Below are 18,682 nucleotides of genomic sequence, written 5' to 3'. Positions count from 1 at the left end.
ACGGTAAGTATCAACGCAGCCTTACAGGTCAATGTTAGCATCAAGAAGAAGCCCTCGTCAGCTGATTCCACATAGATGTCTACAGAACCTGTTCTATTAAACGCTTATACAAGTAGAGCCCCCCCCCCTCCCCTGACAGAGTGCAGAGGGTGTCAGCAGTAAGTTTGTGTTGACGTCACTGATTTATTTGCCTTTCCGCTGATACGTCAGAACAATACCCCCAAAAAAACGGATCCTGCCTGTGGACCATACGCCTTCACTCGGTCAGCATTTGGCCAGTAATCCATCAGTATTGCTAATGCCAAAAAAACAGGAGTGGATCCAAAACAGAGATGACACGTGAATGGAATATTTGCATGTCTTCAGTGTTTTGTACCCACTCCTGCTTTTGGCTACCAAATCATAAGCCAATGCTGATGGGATCATACAGGCCTTACAGCTGCTACACGGACAGGATCCGTTGTGCATCTCATTTTTCCTTCCTTCTGACAGATCAGAAGAAAAATCAAAATCAAATTAATAATGATGTCAGCCAGGCTGAAAGGCAAAATAGTGAACCAGTCATGAAGTAGGGAGGGTGGGAACATCATGAGAAGTCCACAGAGTAGACCTATGACATATTTATGAGGTGAAAGCAGCATGAGGAGACCACAGAGTGCCCCAATGAAAGAATGTGGAGGTAGCGGCAACAGCAGCAGCATCAGGAGGATACCACAGAGTGGCAAGGTGACATAGTGTGGAGATGGCAGCAGCAGCAGGATACCACAGAGTGGCAAGGTGACACAGTGTGGAGATGACAGCAGCATCATCAGACCACAGCGTGGCAAGGTGACATAATGTGGATATGGCAGCAGCAGCAGGAGGATACCACAGAGTGGCAAGGTGACATAGTGTGGAGATGGCAGCAGCAGCATTAGGAGACCACAGAGTGACAAGGTGACATAGTTTGGAGATGGCAGCTGCATCAAGAGACCACAAAGTGACCCGGTGACAGAGTGGGGCGGTGGGTGGAAATACCAGTACCAGCTGATGAAGGTGGCTGAAAGAAGAAGCACTTGGCATCAGATGTGTGGCATCAGGTGGGTGGCAGCAACAGAGTAGTAGTTGAGGCAGGTAGTCAGAGGAAACCGGTCTCTTTTATCAAAGTATTGGTATGGCACCATGGATGATCGAGTCTGATGCATCAGGAATTGGTGGTTGAAAATCCTGACTTATCCATGCCTGATTCATCTTGACAAATGTCAGTCTCTCCACATTATGGGTGGACAGGTGAGTTCTTCTTGGGGTAACAATGGCCCCCTCCGCACTAAACACCCTCTCTGATGCCACACTACTGACCGGGCAGGACAGCTTTTCCAGAGCAACCTCTGCTAGTTGCAGCCACAAATCCAGTTTGGCTGCCCAGTAGTCCAGCAGATCTTCAATGACGGCTGGCAGGGTGCACTCCAAGTATGCCACCACCTGCTGGTTCAGGTTCTGCTCTATGTCTACCTGCTGGTGAGTAGTTTCTTCACTATGCGGGTGAAGAAAGCTGCTCATCAGCGGCTCTACTGCTGGCGCTGCTGTCACTTGCAATGAAGTCGAAGATCAAGTCAACCAATCAAGAACCGCTCGGTTGCCGGTTAAGACACGACCGCTAGCTGACACTGGGAGCTCAGGCCTCCCGAAGTGACCCCTGCTGCCACACCCCCTTACCTCTGCTTGCGCCAAAAACATTCATTCCTCTGCCACTCCTACAGTATGGGCATGGCCTGACACTTCTCTGCCTGACATACTTGTAGCTGAACTAAGCAAATTAAACTTTCACCACAATTAACTGCAGAAATGCAGTGAGAATATATTTTTCTTCTTGTACTGAGGACCCTATACCCTTTGACCAGAAAAAACTCAACGAGTAAAGTGTGTATATATTTTTCTATTAGTACTGAAATACACCCTAGAAGCATTGACCAGAAATAACTTAAAGAGTGAAGTGCATATATATTTTTCGAGTAGTACTGAAATATGCCCCTATATGCCTTCACCAGAAATAACTGCAGCAGTGAACTGAGAATATATATTTCTTGTCCGACTGAAATAGGCCACTATACGCTTTGACCAGAAAAAAATTAAAGAGTGAAGTGCGTATATATATTTTTCTTGAAGTACTGAAATACACCCCTATACACTTTCACCAGAAACAACTGCAGAAGTGACCTGGGAATATATTTTTCTTATTGGACTAAAATATGCCACTATACGCTTTGACCAAAAAAAAAAAAGTGAAGTATGTATATATTTCTCTTTTTTTACTGAAATTATGCCCCTATACACTTTTAACAGAAATAACTGCAGAAGTGAACTGAGAATATATTTTTCTTGTAGTACTGAAATACGCCCCTATACGCTTTCACCAGAAATAACTGCAACAGTGCAGTGCATATATATATTTTTCTTTTTTTTACTGAAATACGCCCCTATACGCTTTCACCCGAAATAACTGCAGAAGTGACCTAAGAATATATTTTTATTGGTGGACTGAAATAGGCCACTATATGCTTTGACCAGAACAAAATTAAAGAGTGAAGTGCGTATATATTTTTCTTTTGTTACTGAAATACGCCCCTATACACTTTTAACAGAAATAACTGCAGAATTGAACTGGAAATATATTTTTCTTGTAGTACTGAAATACGCCCCTATAAGCTTTCACCCAAAATAACTGCAGAAGTGACCTGAGAATATATTTTTCTTGTTGGACTGAAATAGGCCACTATACGCTTTCACCAGAAATAACTGCAACAGTGCAGTGCATATATATATATTTCTTTTTTTACTGAAATACGCCACTATACGCTTTCAACAGAAATAACTGCAGAAGTGAACTGAGAATATATTTTTCTTGTAGTACTGAATAAGATATTAAGATATAAGCCATTAAAGGCTTTTCAACATAATACTTGCAGCCCAATAACAAAAAGCTGGAATGACAGAGCTGTCTAATGACTATTTGGATCCCCCAAAAATCGTTCCCTGCACTTGTAAATCACTTTCCTATCAATGTCCACAGCACCTCCTGACGTCTCTCCTTGCACTAAGATGCTGTGAAATGATTCCTCCCTATCCTTTCCCTGCACTTATAAATCCTTTTTTCAGTTTTTTTTTAAACATAGAGGTTTTTCCAATAGCTGTCACTAGTGTTCTCAGTTCACTTCAGGGGCTGGAGACAGGATTGGGACCCGCACCTATCGGATAGAGATTGTGTATCCTAGTGATATGCCATCAATGTCCCAGATGGGCCATCCCTTAAGAATTAATCAAAGATGATCTATTGTTTATGTCCGGCATAATTTACTCATTATAGAACACTATAGGAATGGTTCCCCACCAAGATTTTTGCCCACAGCCTCTACCAACCTTGACCTAACTCAGCATCACCTGACCAGTTGTATTCATCAGGTCTCCTGGCTTACTAGATTGTTAAATGCAAATATTTTAAAAGTATCATTAGCAATTAATTACATACCAGAAGAGTGGAAGTTGACGTAAACTTAGCCATGTGAATGTGGGGGGCAAAAAGTTCCTGCTAAAGTAAGGGGAAAATATAAAATTACTTTATATAAAAGCAATAATCAGAATAATTGCAATAAATAACACTCCTTATAATTACCATATAGTTTGATGATTCTCTTGAATAGGAGTCGTACTGGGATTCCTGAGACATGCGAGTGTTCTCAGCACAATCAGTACAGTTGTTAACATGTGCAAAATTAGTTTTGCCTGTTTTTCTTATAGCTTTCCAGTAGACTTTATGAGTGTTTTTGGGGTCATTTTTCTGTTTTTGACCAACACTGTGTCTCTTTGTGCTACTTTTCTTTTCCAAGTGCTTCTTATAACTTTTTGCATCCTTATTGCCGTGCTTCTTACGACTGCTTTGACATTTGCATTTCTGGCAAGTACAATGCCGTTTTTCATCTTTTGGTTCATGATGGCCACTTGCTTGATGAGGGTGTTTTTCTGTGTCATGGTACTGTGTTTGATCATGGTCCTCATGCCATTGTCCCCCTTTTCTTTCATTTTGACCACTACGTTGAGGTTTTGCATTTCTACTGCTTTGACATTTGCATTTCTGGCCCTGTTTATGTGAATTATGGCATTTGCAGGTATGGTGACCTTTGTGAGAAGGTTGGTCTAATTGTGCATGATGCCCTATAGGATGATCTCCTTTAGGTCTACGCCAGCAAGTACAATGCCGTTTTTCATCTTTTGGTTCATGATGGCCACTTGCTTGATGAGGGTGTTTTTCTGTGTCATGGTACTGTGTTTGATCATGGTCCTCATGCCAATGGCCCCCTTTACTTTCATTTTGACCACTACGTTGAGGTTTTACATTTCTACTGTCAAGTTTATCCATTTGATGTTGCCCCTTCTGTTCTTCTTTTCTATGTTGGTCCTTTTGCTGCTGTTTATGGTCTTCTGCCTCACCTCTTTGGTCTTTTTTCTGGCTTTTATCGTGATGATGTTCTTCTCCTTTCTGCCATCTTTTGCCATTATGTTCTTCTTGGTGACCTGAATGATGATGACCTTTATCTTGAGCATCCTTATGTGGATTCTTGTTTTTTCCAGTTTCATGCTGGATTTTCTGGTTACTCTCATGTTTTCTTGCTTCATGTTCATGGCTCTTATGGTGTTTATCATGTTCCATTAGGCCATGTTGCCCCTTGGTATGCTTTTGTTGGCCACTTGCTTGATGAGGGTGTTTTTCTGTGTCATGGTACTGTGTTTGATCATGGTCCTCATGCCAATGGCCCCCTTTTCTTTCATTTTGACCACTACGTTGAGGTTTTACATTTCTACTGTCAAGTTTATCCATTTGATGTTGCCCCTTCTGTTCTTCTTTTCTATGTTGGCCCTTTTGCTGCTGTTTATGGTCTTCTTCCTCACCTCTTTGGTCTTTTTTCTGGCTTTTATCGTGATGATGTTCTTCTCCTTTCTGCCATCTTTTGCCATTATGTTCTTCTTGGTGACCTGAATGATGATGACCTTTATCTTGAGCATCCTTATGTGGATTCTTGTTTTTTCCAGTTTCATGCTGGATTTTCTGGTTACTCTCATGTTTTCTTGCTTCATGTTCATGGCTCTTATGGTGTTTATCATGTTCCATTAGGCCATGTTGCCCCTTGGTATGCTTTTGTTGCTTTTCTGGCCAGCATTTACAATGTATTTCCATTTCCTTATCTTTATTGTGACCATGTTCATGTATATGTTCTGTTTCATGATGCCCCCTTGAAAACTGGTGTGCTTCTTGTGAATTACCTTGGTCCTTGTGATGGTGTATGTTTTGATGCTTTTGATGTTTTTTATGCTTCATTTGTGTTTTATGTTTTTTTTCTTGGTTAGATTTATGACCAGATATGGCAGATGATGAAGAACCCATTGAAAATTCTGAGGTATTTCCAGAATTAGATGAACTATTACTAGATGATGTACTTTCACTGTCCTTCAAGTTAGCCTGGTAGAAAAAAATATTAAGACAAAATATTAGTAACTTGCACATAAACTGTACCCGACAACTTTCAGATTGCCAAATAAGATATCAGACTATCTGTTGGTGGGACATTGAGGATGAAAGGTAGGGGGGAGGTCAGTGACAAGGGGCCATCAAGGCTGGTAGGGTAGTTTACAAGCACAGCAAGTCGTAAGAAGTCTTCATAACATCGGGAGATGGCTTACACAGAGGACACAGGGAAAGTGAATCACTATAATAAGAGAAGTCAACCTAGCCCCTGACTACACCAGAACATTACTATCTTTACTTGTCTGGTGTGTGGTGGCAATAATTTGCAATCATTTAGTGGTAATTATTTAGTCATGGTTTGGTGGTATTACTCAGTGAGGAGTAACAATCTAGCATTGTATAATTGTATTATTCAGTCATGGTATGCGTGAACTTGTTCAGTCAAGGTAAGGCAGTAGCATTTGGTCATGGCATCTATCTATCTATCTATCTATCTATCTATCTATCTATAAAATAAAAAAAGAAACCGCAGCACTTCCAATTGGTGAAAAAATGTGTAGTCCTTTATTCACCTATACAACGTTTCAGTCCACTTGCTGGGATCGTTCTCAAGGTTTGAGAACGGTCCCAGCAAGCGGACTGAAACGTCATATGGGTGAATAAAGGACTACACATGTTTTCACCAATTGGAAGTACTCCGGTTTCTTTTATTTTATTTTATTGATAGAACAGTGGTCAAGTTTATACTGCTGGCACTCCACTTCTTTATACTAAAGGTTTGCTGCCCTGGATTTGTTTGTCTATCTATCTATCTATCTATCTATCTATCTATCTATCTATCTCTGTCTGTCTATCATCTATCAATTATCTTTCCATAGGTCGATCTAATGAATCTCCTTATTTGTATCTATTTATTATCTATCTGGTAAAATAGAAAAAGATATTCCACAACACTCCCAAAAAAAATGTTCAGCAGTAGTGTTCTTTATTCACCAACACAACGTTTCAGCCCTCTAACTGGGACAAGCAGTACCAGTATTCCCAGTAAGAGGGCTGAAATGTTGCGTTGGTGAATAAAGAAGATTGCTACTGAACTTTTTTTGGGAGTGCTGTAGAATTTATTTTTCTATTTATCTAGAGGTTTGATCATGTCTGCAGCCACTGGCCACAATTTTTTACTTTATTTCAGCTGTGCTGCTCTAATTTTTCTCTTTTGGATATCTATCTATCTATCTATCTATCTATCTATCTATCTATCTATCTATCTATCTATCATCTGTTTGTCTGTCTTATCTGTTTTTTGTATTGTATTTATCCCTTGATGGAAACATATAAAAGTACATTATTCCATACCTCTTTCAACATTACATTACTACTCCCGAGAATTTTCTTCAGCTTTGAAAGAGCCATGCGGTCTATTGGGTTTTCCATCTCGTGTGTTTCACCATCAGTTCTTTGTACATTTACTGAACGCACCATTTTCATAGCTGCCCCGGGCCCTGCTTGAAATTCTATTTGTATTTTCTCGACTGAGGTGTCGGCGTGCGCTAAAAAATACCAAAAAAAAGAGCACTTACAAGTTTAATTATTGAAGAGCCTAAAATTCAATACACCTTTGTACGAGTCTGCTTGGCATAAAAGCAGATCACTTGAAAATGAGGAATTCTGGTTCTGAGTCGCTGCTCCACATTGTGTGCTTTCTTATTTTAAACTTTGCCATAATTACTTGGCAGCTCATTATCTTGCGTTAAACTGCAGCGTCTTAAGCAAATGGATTTATTACTAATTTTATTACAGCAGTCTGTTACCTTGAGTGCTGCTTTGAAACCTATGCTTGAAAAATCGCTTACCTTGTGGTTTAGTATAAAAATGTCTGAGTTTTCCTTTAGCTATACATTGTGTGATATTATGTTGTAAGGGTATTTTTAAGTACTGATTGGTTCTGTCCCCTTTAATTCTTTCCCCTTTAATATTCAGTATAATGATATTCCTTGTAAAGGAGTGGGTTAGGGATAGTTAGATAATATACCCAACCCCTATTGTGCTGATAAGGCCACATTTCTGAATGGTTATGTGCTTGTTGCACACAGGACATACTTGGGAGAAGGGGCGAAAAAATAGTTTAAACTTTTTTTTTTTACATAGACTTGTCTGCATTTAATTGGTATTTAATGGGCACTCCATTGAGAAACTTCATCCAGGTAGGATGTATGTGTGTGATTGAAATATTGTATCGGGCAGGCCATGTGATTATTATTTATTCTGTATATTATTTGTCTGTATTACCTTATATTTAATCACACTTAGTATATATATTTATTCACTTATCCTCTATAAGCTTATTTATTCTCAAATCTTTTGAATTCACTTTTTTTCACTTCTGAGAAACAAACCATTTTTCCTTACATGGGCAAATATTCAGTCCTCTGAATTAGCACTGTATTATAATAGCCTAGACAAGGTATAGTAGCTTAATGTTAACCCGCTGGAACTCAGCATCCCTGGGGAAAATGCTCTATAGCCCCTCTTCCTAGTCATGCCCCTGCCCAAGCATTAGCATCCATGGGCGGAGCATGACATCAGCACTCTCTCTCTTTTATGTCCTATTAACTTATGTAGCATTCATTGTCCCTCAGACCCTGCACCAAACATAAAATAGTGACAGTTACAGAGAGAAAGCTGCAGCAGAAAGGACACTCCACCTGAGCTGTGATAGGGAGAGAGCTGCAGCAGAAAGGACACCCCACCTGAGCTGTGATAGGGAGAGAGCTGCAGCAGAAAGGTCATTCCTCTTGAGCTGTGATAAGGAGAAAACTGCAGCTGAAAGAACAAACCCCCTGAGAAGAAATATGCTCCTAAGCTGCCAACCTAAAGAGAATCTTCATGAATGGAGAGATCTCTGGAGCCATGTGAGGTATAGGGCTGGTTCTAGTTTTGTTACAAAGAGATTGCTATGCACTGTATATGATGTTATGGGATAACCCCTATATAGACTGCCCAGAATTGTACAGTTGGAAAAAGCTAAAAGGTTGCAATTTTGTCGCAAACCTGGATTTGCGCTAAAAGTTATGAGTTTTCTACACCAGAAAACTGTCCTAGCAGATTGGTGAATTGTATTAATAAGAAAAATTATAACAACAACCAGCAAACAACTGTTTGATTCAAACAGTTCAAGGGGGAATAAAAGAGGGTTTAAAGAAAAGATTGTTACTTCATGTAAGTATTTTTCTAAAACAGACATGTCAGAACAGTTGTCCGGTCCCTTGAATGTTCAGTTTTATGGCTTACCTGGCTTAACTATGAGCTTGAAAGAATGATCCCCAATCATATGATAAAAGGGACAGTTTTGGGCAAAACCAGCTGTCACGCTATTCTTCTCCAAGCAAATCTGGAAGCCTAAATGACTTATCTGAGCACAAATGGAAAACCCCTGGGCGTGCGCTTGCCCGTGCGGCTGACCGGACCAGTATGCCTTCTCTTTGCTGAGAACTTCTGCTGAAAACTTTCCCTGTGAATTGATGGAATAGATGTCATTATATGACGGTATCTATGTGGCGTTAAATATGTTTTGAATGAAACCTGCGACTTTTTAAATGAAATCCTTCTTGAAATACGCACAGGATCCCCCGCCGATACTTTGTGTTTTTCTGTTAGTGAGAGCTCCATTTTTTTTTGCTAAGTGCTTTTCAGTCTCCAGCTCCTCACAAGTCTATTATTATTCTCAGGAGAAAACTGAATGTTTTGTTCATGGAGATTGATTGAAAATATGTTCTGAAAAACTTCTGAGAAACAAACCTTTGTTAGAGTCGTACATGGCCCTAACCCATATTATATCACCTCCTACTGCTTCCTAACTGAGCTCTCAAAGTCTGCAATACATTTTCCTAAACATTCCCCAAACCACACACCGTTTAGAGTAAAATGAAATTCAGATACAGCATTGCCTTAACATTAAATCAGCTAAGCAAGCTTCTGTCTACTGGTAAAGACTTGTAATATGGGTCATTGATTAGTAAGTTGTCATTCAATATCTAGTGCCTTGCAAAAGCATTCCCCCCCATGACCTTTTTCGTATTTTGTTACATTACAGCCTTAAGTTCAATGTTTTGCTTATCTGAATTTTATGTGATGGATCAGAGCACAATAGTCTAAGTTGGTGAAGTGAAATGAGAAAAATATATAATATTAACTATTGTTTAGAAATAGAAAACAGAAAATTGGCATGTGCGTATGTATTCACCCCCTTTGTTAGGAAGCCCATAAAAAGCTCTGGTGCAACCAATTACCTTCAGAAGTCACATAATTAGTGAAATAATGTCCACCTGTGTGCAATCTAAGTGTCACATGATCTGTCATTACATATACACACCTTTAAGGCCCCAGAGGCTGCAACACCTAAGCAAGAGGCATTACTAACCAAACACTGCCAAGAAGACCAAGGAACTCTCCAAACAAGTAAGGGACAATGTTGTTGAGAAGTACAAGTCAGGGTTAGGTTATAAAAAAAATATCTAAAGCTTTGATGATCCCCAGGAGCACCATCAAATCTATCATAACCAAATGGAAAGAACATGGCACAACAGCAAACCTGCCAAGAGACGGCTACTTACCAAAACTCTCGGACCAGGTAAGGAGGGCATTAATCAGAGAGGCAGCACAGAGACCTAAGGTAACCCTGAAGGAGCTGCAGGGTTCCTGTAATGGGTAATGGGGAAGGGGAAAACATCAGATACACATAAAAGAAATAGACAACTGTCTAGGCCTCAAAAGCTAAGGAAGAGGGATAGTGACCTCCTAGTAATCCCTAGGCCTTTCCCTAACTCCTGCCAGTATGAGTAGATCCTGATGGTGTAAATGCTCATACGCCGTATACCTAGGCCCTACTGAAACTGACGAGCCCTAGGATAGGTAGCAGATGAAGGAACCCACGTCTTCCTGAGGCCTAGAACAAAACACACCAGCGAACAACAAACAGAAAAGGCAACAAGCACTTAGCTTTGGAATGTCTGGAGAAGCAGGAGATCCAAAACAAACAAGCTCTAGCAACTCCAACAGGAAATATCAAACGCATGGTCAGCAGTGTGAGGCGGACCTAAATAGAGCCTCATCACTGATAACGAGCAGAACCTGAGGAGAGGTGAGATCCTGCCAAATAACAACAACATGCTAAGAGGAAAACAGAGAGACCTGTCAGATAGCCTCACGTGCAGCAAATCTATCCGATCTTCTCACCTCTGTCACGGGAGGGACTGTGACAGTTTCACAGCAGAGACTGGAGGATCTGTACATAGGACGACAATAAGCTGTACGCTGCATAGAGTTGGGCTTTATGGCAGAGTGGCCAAAAGAAAGCCATTACTTTCAGCTAAAAACAAAAAGGCGCGTTGTGAGTTTGTGAAAAGGCATGTGGGAGACTCCCAAAATGTATGAAGGAAGGTGCTCTGGTCTGATAACAAAAATGCAACTTTTCGATGTCTGGCGCAAACCCAACACATCACCCATAGAACACCATCCCCACAGTGAAACAGGGTGGAGGCAGCATCATGCTGTGGGGATGGGACTGGGAAACTGGTCAGAGTTGAGGGAAAGATGGATGGTGCTAAATAGAGGAATATTCTTGAGCAAAACCTGTACCACTCTGTGCGTGATCTGAGGGTAGGACGGAGGTTCACCTTCCAGCAGGACAATGACCCCAAACACAGGGCTAAAGCAACACTTGAGTGGTTTAAGGGGAAACATGTAAATGTGTTGGAATGGCCGAGTCACAGCCCAGATCTCAATCCAATAGAAAATCTGTGGTCAGACTTAAAGATTACTGTTCACAAGCGCAAACCATCCAACGTGAAGGAGCCGGAGCTGCAAGGAGGAATGGGCAAATATCCAAGTGTTAAGATGTGGCAACTGCTCATAGAGACTTGGAGCTGTGATTGCCGCAAAAGGTGGCTCTACAAAGTATTGAATGGGGTGAATAGTTATGCACATTGACTTTTTCAGTTATTTTGTCCTATTTGCTGTTTGCTTCACAAAAAAAAAAAAAAAACATCTTCAAAGTTGTCGGCATGTTCTGTAAATTAAATTATGCAAATCCTCAAACAATCCATGTTAATTCCAGGTTGTGAGGCACCAAAATACGAAAAAAGTCAAGGGGGTGAATACTTTTGCAAGGCACTGTATATCTATCTATCTACTGATTGTCTGTCTGTCTGCCTGTCTGTCTAATTGTTTATCTATGTATGTCTATCAATCTATTTAGCTATCTTTCTGCCTATCTTTCTGTCTATCTTCTAGTTGTCTATCTGCCTAGCTTTCTATCTGCCTAGCTTTCTATCTATCTATCTATCTATCTATCTATCTATCTATCTATCTATCTATCTATCTATCTATCTATCTATCCATCCAAGAATAGCTAATGGAAGACTAAAGAAGTTCCTACAAGTTTTGCTAAATCTTTCACCACAAAACTATATATCAGTCGGCTCTGCTCCTCCTGCTCTATTACGTGCTGCTTGCAGATAGGTTGTCGCTCAACTTTCTTAAAGTCCTGAATGGTAAATATGGCAGGTCCATTGCTACCCAAACCTTTTTAGACTCAGTTTAGCAACATAAGAAAGTCTTCTTGAGGGAAATACTGTTGTCTTTACTAGCGTTCACCTTAAATGTGGACCTTATGTCTCTCCTTATATGTCTTAGTAATTACATGCATTGCCCATGAAATAATTTGTGGAGCACATTTTTAAAAACTCTGTGTTACTCCTAAGTATGGAGTCTGGAACCGTTGTAACGGCTCTGGACGTCCCTATCAAGGGTGGTTGTCTCAATTCCTAAATGTTTCAGGGAATAAGCAAAAATTATGCCAAACGAAAATCCCAAGATAAAGGGATCTACCAAGATCTAAAAAAAAAACATTGGTCCAACACGTTTCATCTTAGAAAATTATACCCCATATTCATCAGGGGACATGGGGCTATGTGTATATTGCAAGGCCAGGTAAGGAAATGTGTCCCAAAATGGCACCAAGAGGGAAGGACAGAGTGATCTGTCTTCAAATGGCAACAGAAGAGAGGACAAGATATGGGACATACAGCCCTCTCAAAGAAAGCATATGGTAAAAAAATGAAGAACAGAAGAACCATGATCGCGGTCTCCTGCTGACTGTCCCTGCGTACGGCATGTAAACAGCTCAAATGGAGGCCCGTATAGAGGCCTGCTGGTGAGAACCCATGAGGTCTGTGTTGGCGCGGAGGAAGCTACGCCCCCCGTTTAAATACCTGAAAAGGCGCAATCTCCTCCTCTGCTCTGGCAGTCCTGGTGATGTCACCAGGAGCTTACGGTGAAGCAGGCAGCCGGATCACCTGTGAGAAGAGGAGGGACCTGGCTAGGAGAGCGACCAGCATCATCGCTGCCAGGTTTGTTGTGATGGACACAATATGTTGATAAGCGTAAAACTAATAAGCACTAAGTTGATAAGCGCTTGGTGGTGGACGGACCCCTGGAAATCCGGTGTCCTCCAGCCACAGCTCTCTCCACTCCGTTCTTCTTGTAGGTACGGGTCCCAGAGGTGGGAACCGCACCTATCAGACAATCAGGGCATATCCTAGCAATATGCCCCCATTGTATGTGATGGGAATACTCCTTTAAGTCAATTAGGGTATAATAGTCCTGATAGGGCATATTAAACTTTAAATGAGGATTAGTTTATGGTTCATTTTCTGCAACCAAAAAACTCGAGCACAATCTACAGACTGGTAAGACCAACCCAGTTATTACTGTTATGTGCCAGTCTTGTTATTGCGTAGCCACATGCGTATAGTTATACGGATACGCACGTTTTTCTCTGTACACCAATGTGGTACATGTTTGGTCTGTGGCACGTTTATGTGGTGTGCACACTGGATGTTCATTATTTATACATGTTTTTAGGAATTATTTATTAAAAGTTACGTTTTATTTATTCTATTACCCCTCTTTGTAAGTTGTTTTTGATCATTTGTGGCAGTATAGGTAGGGCTGTTCTAAACTCTACACCCCAATACTACTGGAAGTTACTCTTATCTCATAAGTGGAATGGTAACATCCAGGTTTCAATTTAGTCTTACACTTCCATGAGGAAAAACAGGTGGAACAGTACAACATAGACCTCTAAGAAAGGATGCTCCAGAATTGTTATTTCATAGGGAATACAAGTATTTGCTAAAGAAAGAGGGTCTGAAAAGGTTCTCCTTAAAAGTGTTGAGCCAAGATTTAAGCACTCTAACAACAGGATAGGGGCTAATTATTTGATGGAGGTCCGACCACTGGGACCACCACAAGAACTGAGTTTGTGTGTCCCCTCATATAAACAGAGTAGTGGTCAAGCATGCATGCTCTATTCATCTCTCCATAGAGATGAATGGAGTGATAGTGAGCATGCTCAACCGTCATACGGGGACATGGGAGTGGGGATTAAGTTTAAATCTTATCACTAGAACTGAGGACCTTCCCCCCTTCTTGGTATGAATACAGCAGTGGCCACGCACACGTGCTACTGCTCCATTCTTCTCTATAGCCCTCAACTATCTCTGGCAGTCCAATAGAGATGAATGGAATGGTAGTAAGCATGCTCAACAGCTGCTCATTCATACAGTGGAAGAGGAAATGGGGGTTAGGTTTACATCTCAGCAGGAGAACTGGGGTCCTGTGTCCCCCTATATGAATAGAGCTGTTGTCAATCACACGCGTTGCTTCCCCATTCGATCTATTCATCTCTATAGCACTCAACTATCTCTGGCAGTCCCACAGCAATGAATAGAGTGGTAGTGAGCATGCTCAATGGTTGCTCATTCATACAAGGGAGGAGGGAATGTGGGTGAAGTTTAAAACGCAGAACGAGCACTGGGGTCCTGAGTCCCCTGTTTGAATAGAGCAGTTGTCAAGCGCACGCGCTGCTGCCCCATTGACCTCTATAGCACTCAACTATCTCGGGCAGGTCCATAGAGATGAATGGAGTTGTAGTGAGCATGCTCCATGGTCGCTCATTCATAGGGAGGAGGGGGCAATGGGGGGGTTAAGTTTAAATCTCAGCACAGCCCTTTTAAAGCTGCAGCAAGTAGTTCCATCTAACCAAATTATGGGTAAACCAAGTGTAAAATTGAATAAACCAAAGCCCCTGAGCCAACGGCACCATTGCAAATCATGAACAATTGCTCACCGCTGCACTCCATCAGAGCTTGCAGGGTAGGTCCTTCCAAGTTTTGGCTTGTTCTAAATCACCCAGATATATTTAACACGCAAGGTAAAAATGTTTGCTTTGCTCTTCGTGTCCCCGTCTAAGCAATATACATATGATTAACTGCAGGCAAGCTTGAAAAAAAAAGCGGGAGTCTATATTTTTCGATGAGACAGAGTGAATCCCGACGGTGAAAAGTACATTTCTGGGATGATAGTGAATTCTCTTTACCTCGGTCCTTGGCGTGTCCCCCGCTGACAAGTCTCTTGGATTAAAGGTCTGCTTCAGTACATTTGGTTCTGTTCCAGCAGCTACGAGCGGAGTCATTTTAGCAGCCGCTAAATCCTCCACATTTCTTGTTATAGCAAATGCTTTTGACCTGAATGTAAAATATTGCATTGCTGATCTTAAAGAAATATTTCGAAGAGTCGTAACAAAAAGATAAAGCTTTGTTGTTCCGCCGGTTTACAGTATTTTGGGCTATTTGTGGTGGAGGAGCCACCACTGTATAAATATCTCGTATAGTGTAAAATAATGTAGCATAAAAGTTGAATAAAGTGCAAACAATGTCAAGACTAATAGTTTAAAAAAGAAATTTGATTTACTTTGTCACAAATCGCTTTCCATTGTATGGAGCGGGAGCAACAACGGGGAACGGCGATCACTGTCATTTAACCCCTCAGATACCGCGTTCAGTGCTGATCGCGGCATCTGTGACTCACAGTAAAGCTGTTAATCATCACTGATGACATCACCGTGCACGACCAGCTTGATAACTTCTTCTTAGCCTAGACTATTTTTGATTCGGTTGCTTCGATATAATAATGGGTAACCAACCTTATAGACAGAATTTCGTTGTTTTGTTCGATTGGAATATAATCTATTTTGAAATGCTTTTGCTCCACATTGATAGCAGCTTCCACATTTACAGGGAGAAGTATATTGATTTGTGTTCGGAGTTCCGTTCCAGCCTGGATGATATTGGTATTCACCCCAAACATAATGACAATATCCTTAGTCATGCTAAACAAAAGGGTAAAAAAAAAAGGCAAATTCTGTTATTATTACGCATTAGATTTTATCACCACTCCTAGTAGTCCTATCAGTGCAAGGTCCCACCCTCGAAAATCTTTAAAAAAAGTTAGAGGGGCCACTCTCAATACCAAATCACAGGAAACAAACAACTAGTATTAGATAGAAATGGTCAGAAAACAAACATCTAGACCTCACTCTCTAAGAAAAGATCAGTGCTGATTTTATTACTTCCCTTTTATTCCTCCCTAAAAGAAGATCTGTGTAATACAGTGAATACATTGAACAGGACATTGTACTGTACAAACCTTAGAGAAAATTTGGACTTCAGGTTAATGTTGGGTTGAAATAACTGGACGAAACTTGGGTCTTTAGATTCGAGAGTGAAGTGAGCTTGGGCTGTCAATTAAAAGAAATCTTAAAAAATAGATGTAACAGCTATGCATTTTTTTTTTATAAGGAAAATGTGTTTTACATACAGTATGTTGGTGGTTACCTTTAGTTAAAAAAATATGCTAAGTTTCAGTCTGCAATCTTCATTCACTCCCTGATATACAGTGTACAACCTGCTCCTATTATCACGTTTGCTATGGCAGGTAACAGATGTGCAGCGCAGAGGGGAGGGAAGGAGAGTACCCTTTCACAAGGGAGAGGGAGGAGTGGTGACCCCTAACTCACCTAGCACTGGCACCTGGCTGCCCTGACGTCCCTAGACGGGCTGTTCACCCTTACGCCGATCACGTGCCTCGTCCCTGGCTTAACCTGAAATAAGCCCTAGGTAGTGAATAGGGCAGTAGGAGCTCTAGTCCTCAAAACTGACACCTAGGGTAACAACAAGGAAAGGACAAACAACACAAACACCACAAACAATCCCCAAAGGGAGACAGCAAACAGGAGACAACAACAGGAGTGAACCGGAGAACTAACTCCCACAAGCAAGTAGCAGGGAGGGATCATGTGTTAAGATAAAAGAAAAAATGTGAATATTCACGAATACGAATATATAGTACTATATTCTAAATCTTTGCGAATTCTCGAAGTGACGATATTCGGGATTAAAATTCGCGATTCGAATATTCGCGCCCAACACTATTGTTGACCCCTTCCCCCCACCTTTGCCCCTCTCTCTACACAACCTGTTTCATCTCTTTCACTGCAGGCTCTGAATCCTCCTCCAATACAGTTTTTCTTCTTCATTGGTATTTCTAACATGGAGCGAAAGGAGGGGAGAGTAGAGAAAACTGATGATGGTCAGCCCTCAGCTGATCGCAGCCAGGAATAGCCAGCTATGTACAGGAGTTGCATATACACTACATGAGCAATATGGGAGGAAACTTTTCATGAAGACTATTTCTAAAGTTACTTATTTTGTGTTAAAATAAGTGAAATGGTGTACATAGCTGTCAACATATTTACATTCGTATCCTAGTTTAATATTTGTGTTAAAGTGTGTGTGTATATAAAGATGTATTTTAAGGATTGACACCTCTGGGACCTTCAATTATCAAGATACTGATTATTCTGTAACCCCACCCACAGTGCTGCATATTTTCTTGATAGGTGGTGGTTCCTTAGGTGATGCCCCAATCTATCAGACATTATGGTATATTTTATAGTGATGGTCAGAATATCTCTTGGGAAGTCAAAACAAAATGATCTTCTCATATGGAAGATGTGATGCTATAGGACATCTTCCATGCTTGGAACTGCTATTCTATTAGTCACTATGGAAGGGCTACTAGGGAAGGGCCTAGCTCATATGAATAGTTCACAGATGGCCCACTGGTGCCATATTTTGTTTTATTTCTCATGAGCAGGGGCCAACTGCTTTTAGAGAGGTGATCATGTGGGCCCCTCCATCATCACTGACATAGTCACTGGGAGTACCTTGTAGTTGAGCCCTTGTGACCGATGAGTATTGCAAGCTGGTTTCCATGGGAAGACCCACACAGGTTGGCACAACATGGCAATTTTCACTGGATAGCAATGGTTTAGACCAATTTATATCAACACCATTCTGAAGAGCCTTCACCACTGATAGTAGGGTAGCGTACCTGCCACTAGAAAGAAACTACACAAAAGAACAAACGAAGCAATATTAATTGCAAGCACAGTATACAAATTCCTAAGCAGGTGGCAGTCAATCCAGCACCAGTTACAAAGAATTGTACTATAGTGGCAACTGCTGGTTGGCTGCATCATTTAATGGCTATGGTCCGATTCCCGCCACTCTCACTGATTAGCACCCATCGCTTTTCATTGCTTTCTACTTTTTGTGAATGTGCCTCGCACTGGAGCTCACTGCTGGTCATTCCAATTGAAGCGAATGATCTGCAATAACAGGTACAACCACTGCAAAATGTGCAGATCCCCTCAGTTATTACACTTACCTTGAGAATACTCTCTAGTAAGTTCTTGTTCAACTCATGGTATATAATCTCTTGTCCAAACAACTTCAGGTAAACTGATGCGAGAGGCTCAGTGGAAGAATCGGGTTTCCAGTCATGCAGCTGTATGAAAACAATGATCATTGGTTGAACGTAGATACTTTAAAAATGTCTCTAAAACCTAAAATATACATGGTGACATCAATATCTGTACACCACTTTTTCTCTCCCTACACTATCTTTCCCTTCCTCAGCATAGCTCTCCCTGACTAACACTGAGTTGAACACGTGTGATCGGGTGCTATAGAGCACCCGATGACGCGTTCCAGCCAGCCAAACACTGTAATGCCAGTAACCAACATGGCTACGGCATTACAGTGAATGGCAGTACTTACCTGCACGTTTATTAGCTGCGTAGCAGCCAACCAACATACGGGGAGGATACTCGAGCATTGAGCTTGAGCACATGCAGTATTCGGACGAATACCGAAATGTGCCGAGCATCAAGATGCTCGAGCCAAACTGGTGTTCGGCCGAGCATGCTCGATCAACACTAGTAAG

At 41.2% G+C, this 18,682-nt stretch overlaps 1 protein-coding gene across 1 annotated transcript in view; it reads right to left on the bottom strand.

Annotated features, from left to right (window-relative positions):
- The window catches only part of LOC120979863 (vitellogenin-1-like), a 122,744-nt gene that overhangs the window by 44,831 nt on the left and 59,231 nt on the right, over window positions 1-18,682 (bottom strand). The window contains exons 16-24 of the mRNA XM_040408821.1: window positions 18,125-18,244; window positions 17,622-17,805; window positions 16,043-16,133; window positions 15,540-15,725; window positions 14,934-15,081; window positions 8,786-9,005; window positions 6,851-7,044; window positions 3,650-5,491; window positions 3,506-3,565 (exon numbers count right to left, since the gene is read on the bottom strand). Coding sequence (XP_040264755.1) covers window positions 3,506-3,565; window positions 3,650-5,491; window positions 6,851-7,044; window positions 8,786-9,005; window positions 14,934-15,081; window positions 15,540-15,725; window positions 16,043-16,133; window positions 17,622-17,805; window positions 18,125-18,244 — 3,045 coding nt within the window. The remainder of the gene's footprint in view (window positions 1-3,505; window positions 3,566-3,649; window positions 5,492-6,850; window positions 7,045-8,785; window positions 9,006-14,933; window positions 15,082-15,539; window positions 15,726-16,042; window positions 16,134-17,621; window positions 17,806-18,124; window positions 18,245-18,682) is intronic.

The sequence above is a fragment of the Bufo bufo genome, chromosome 9, assembly GCF_905171765.1.
Source record: "Bufo bufo chromosome 9, aBufBuf1.1, whole genome shotgun sequence".
Taxonomy (NCBI): domain Eukaryota; kingdom Metazoa; phylum Chordata; class Amphibia; order Anura; family Bufonidae; genus Bufo; species Bufo bufo.
Note: the sequence above shows the minus strand (reverse complement) of the source record. Positions and strands in the feature narration are given on the sequence as shown.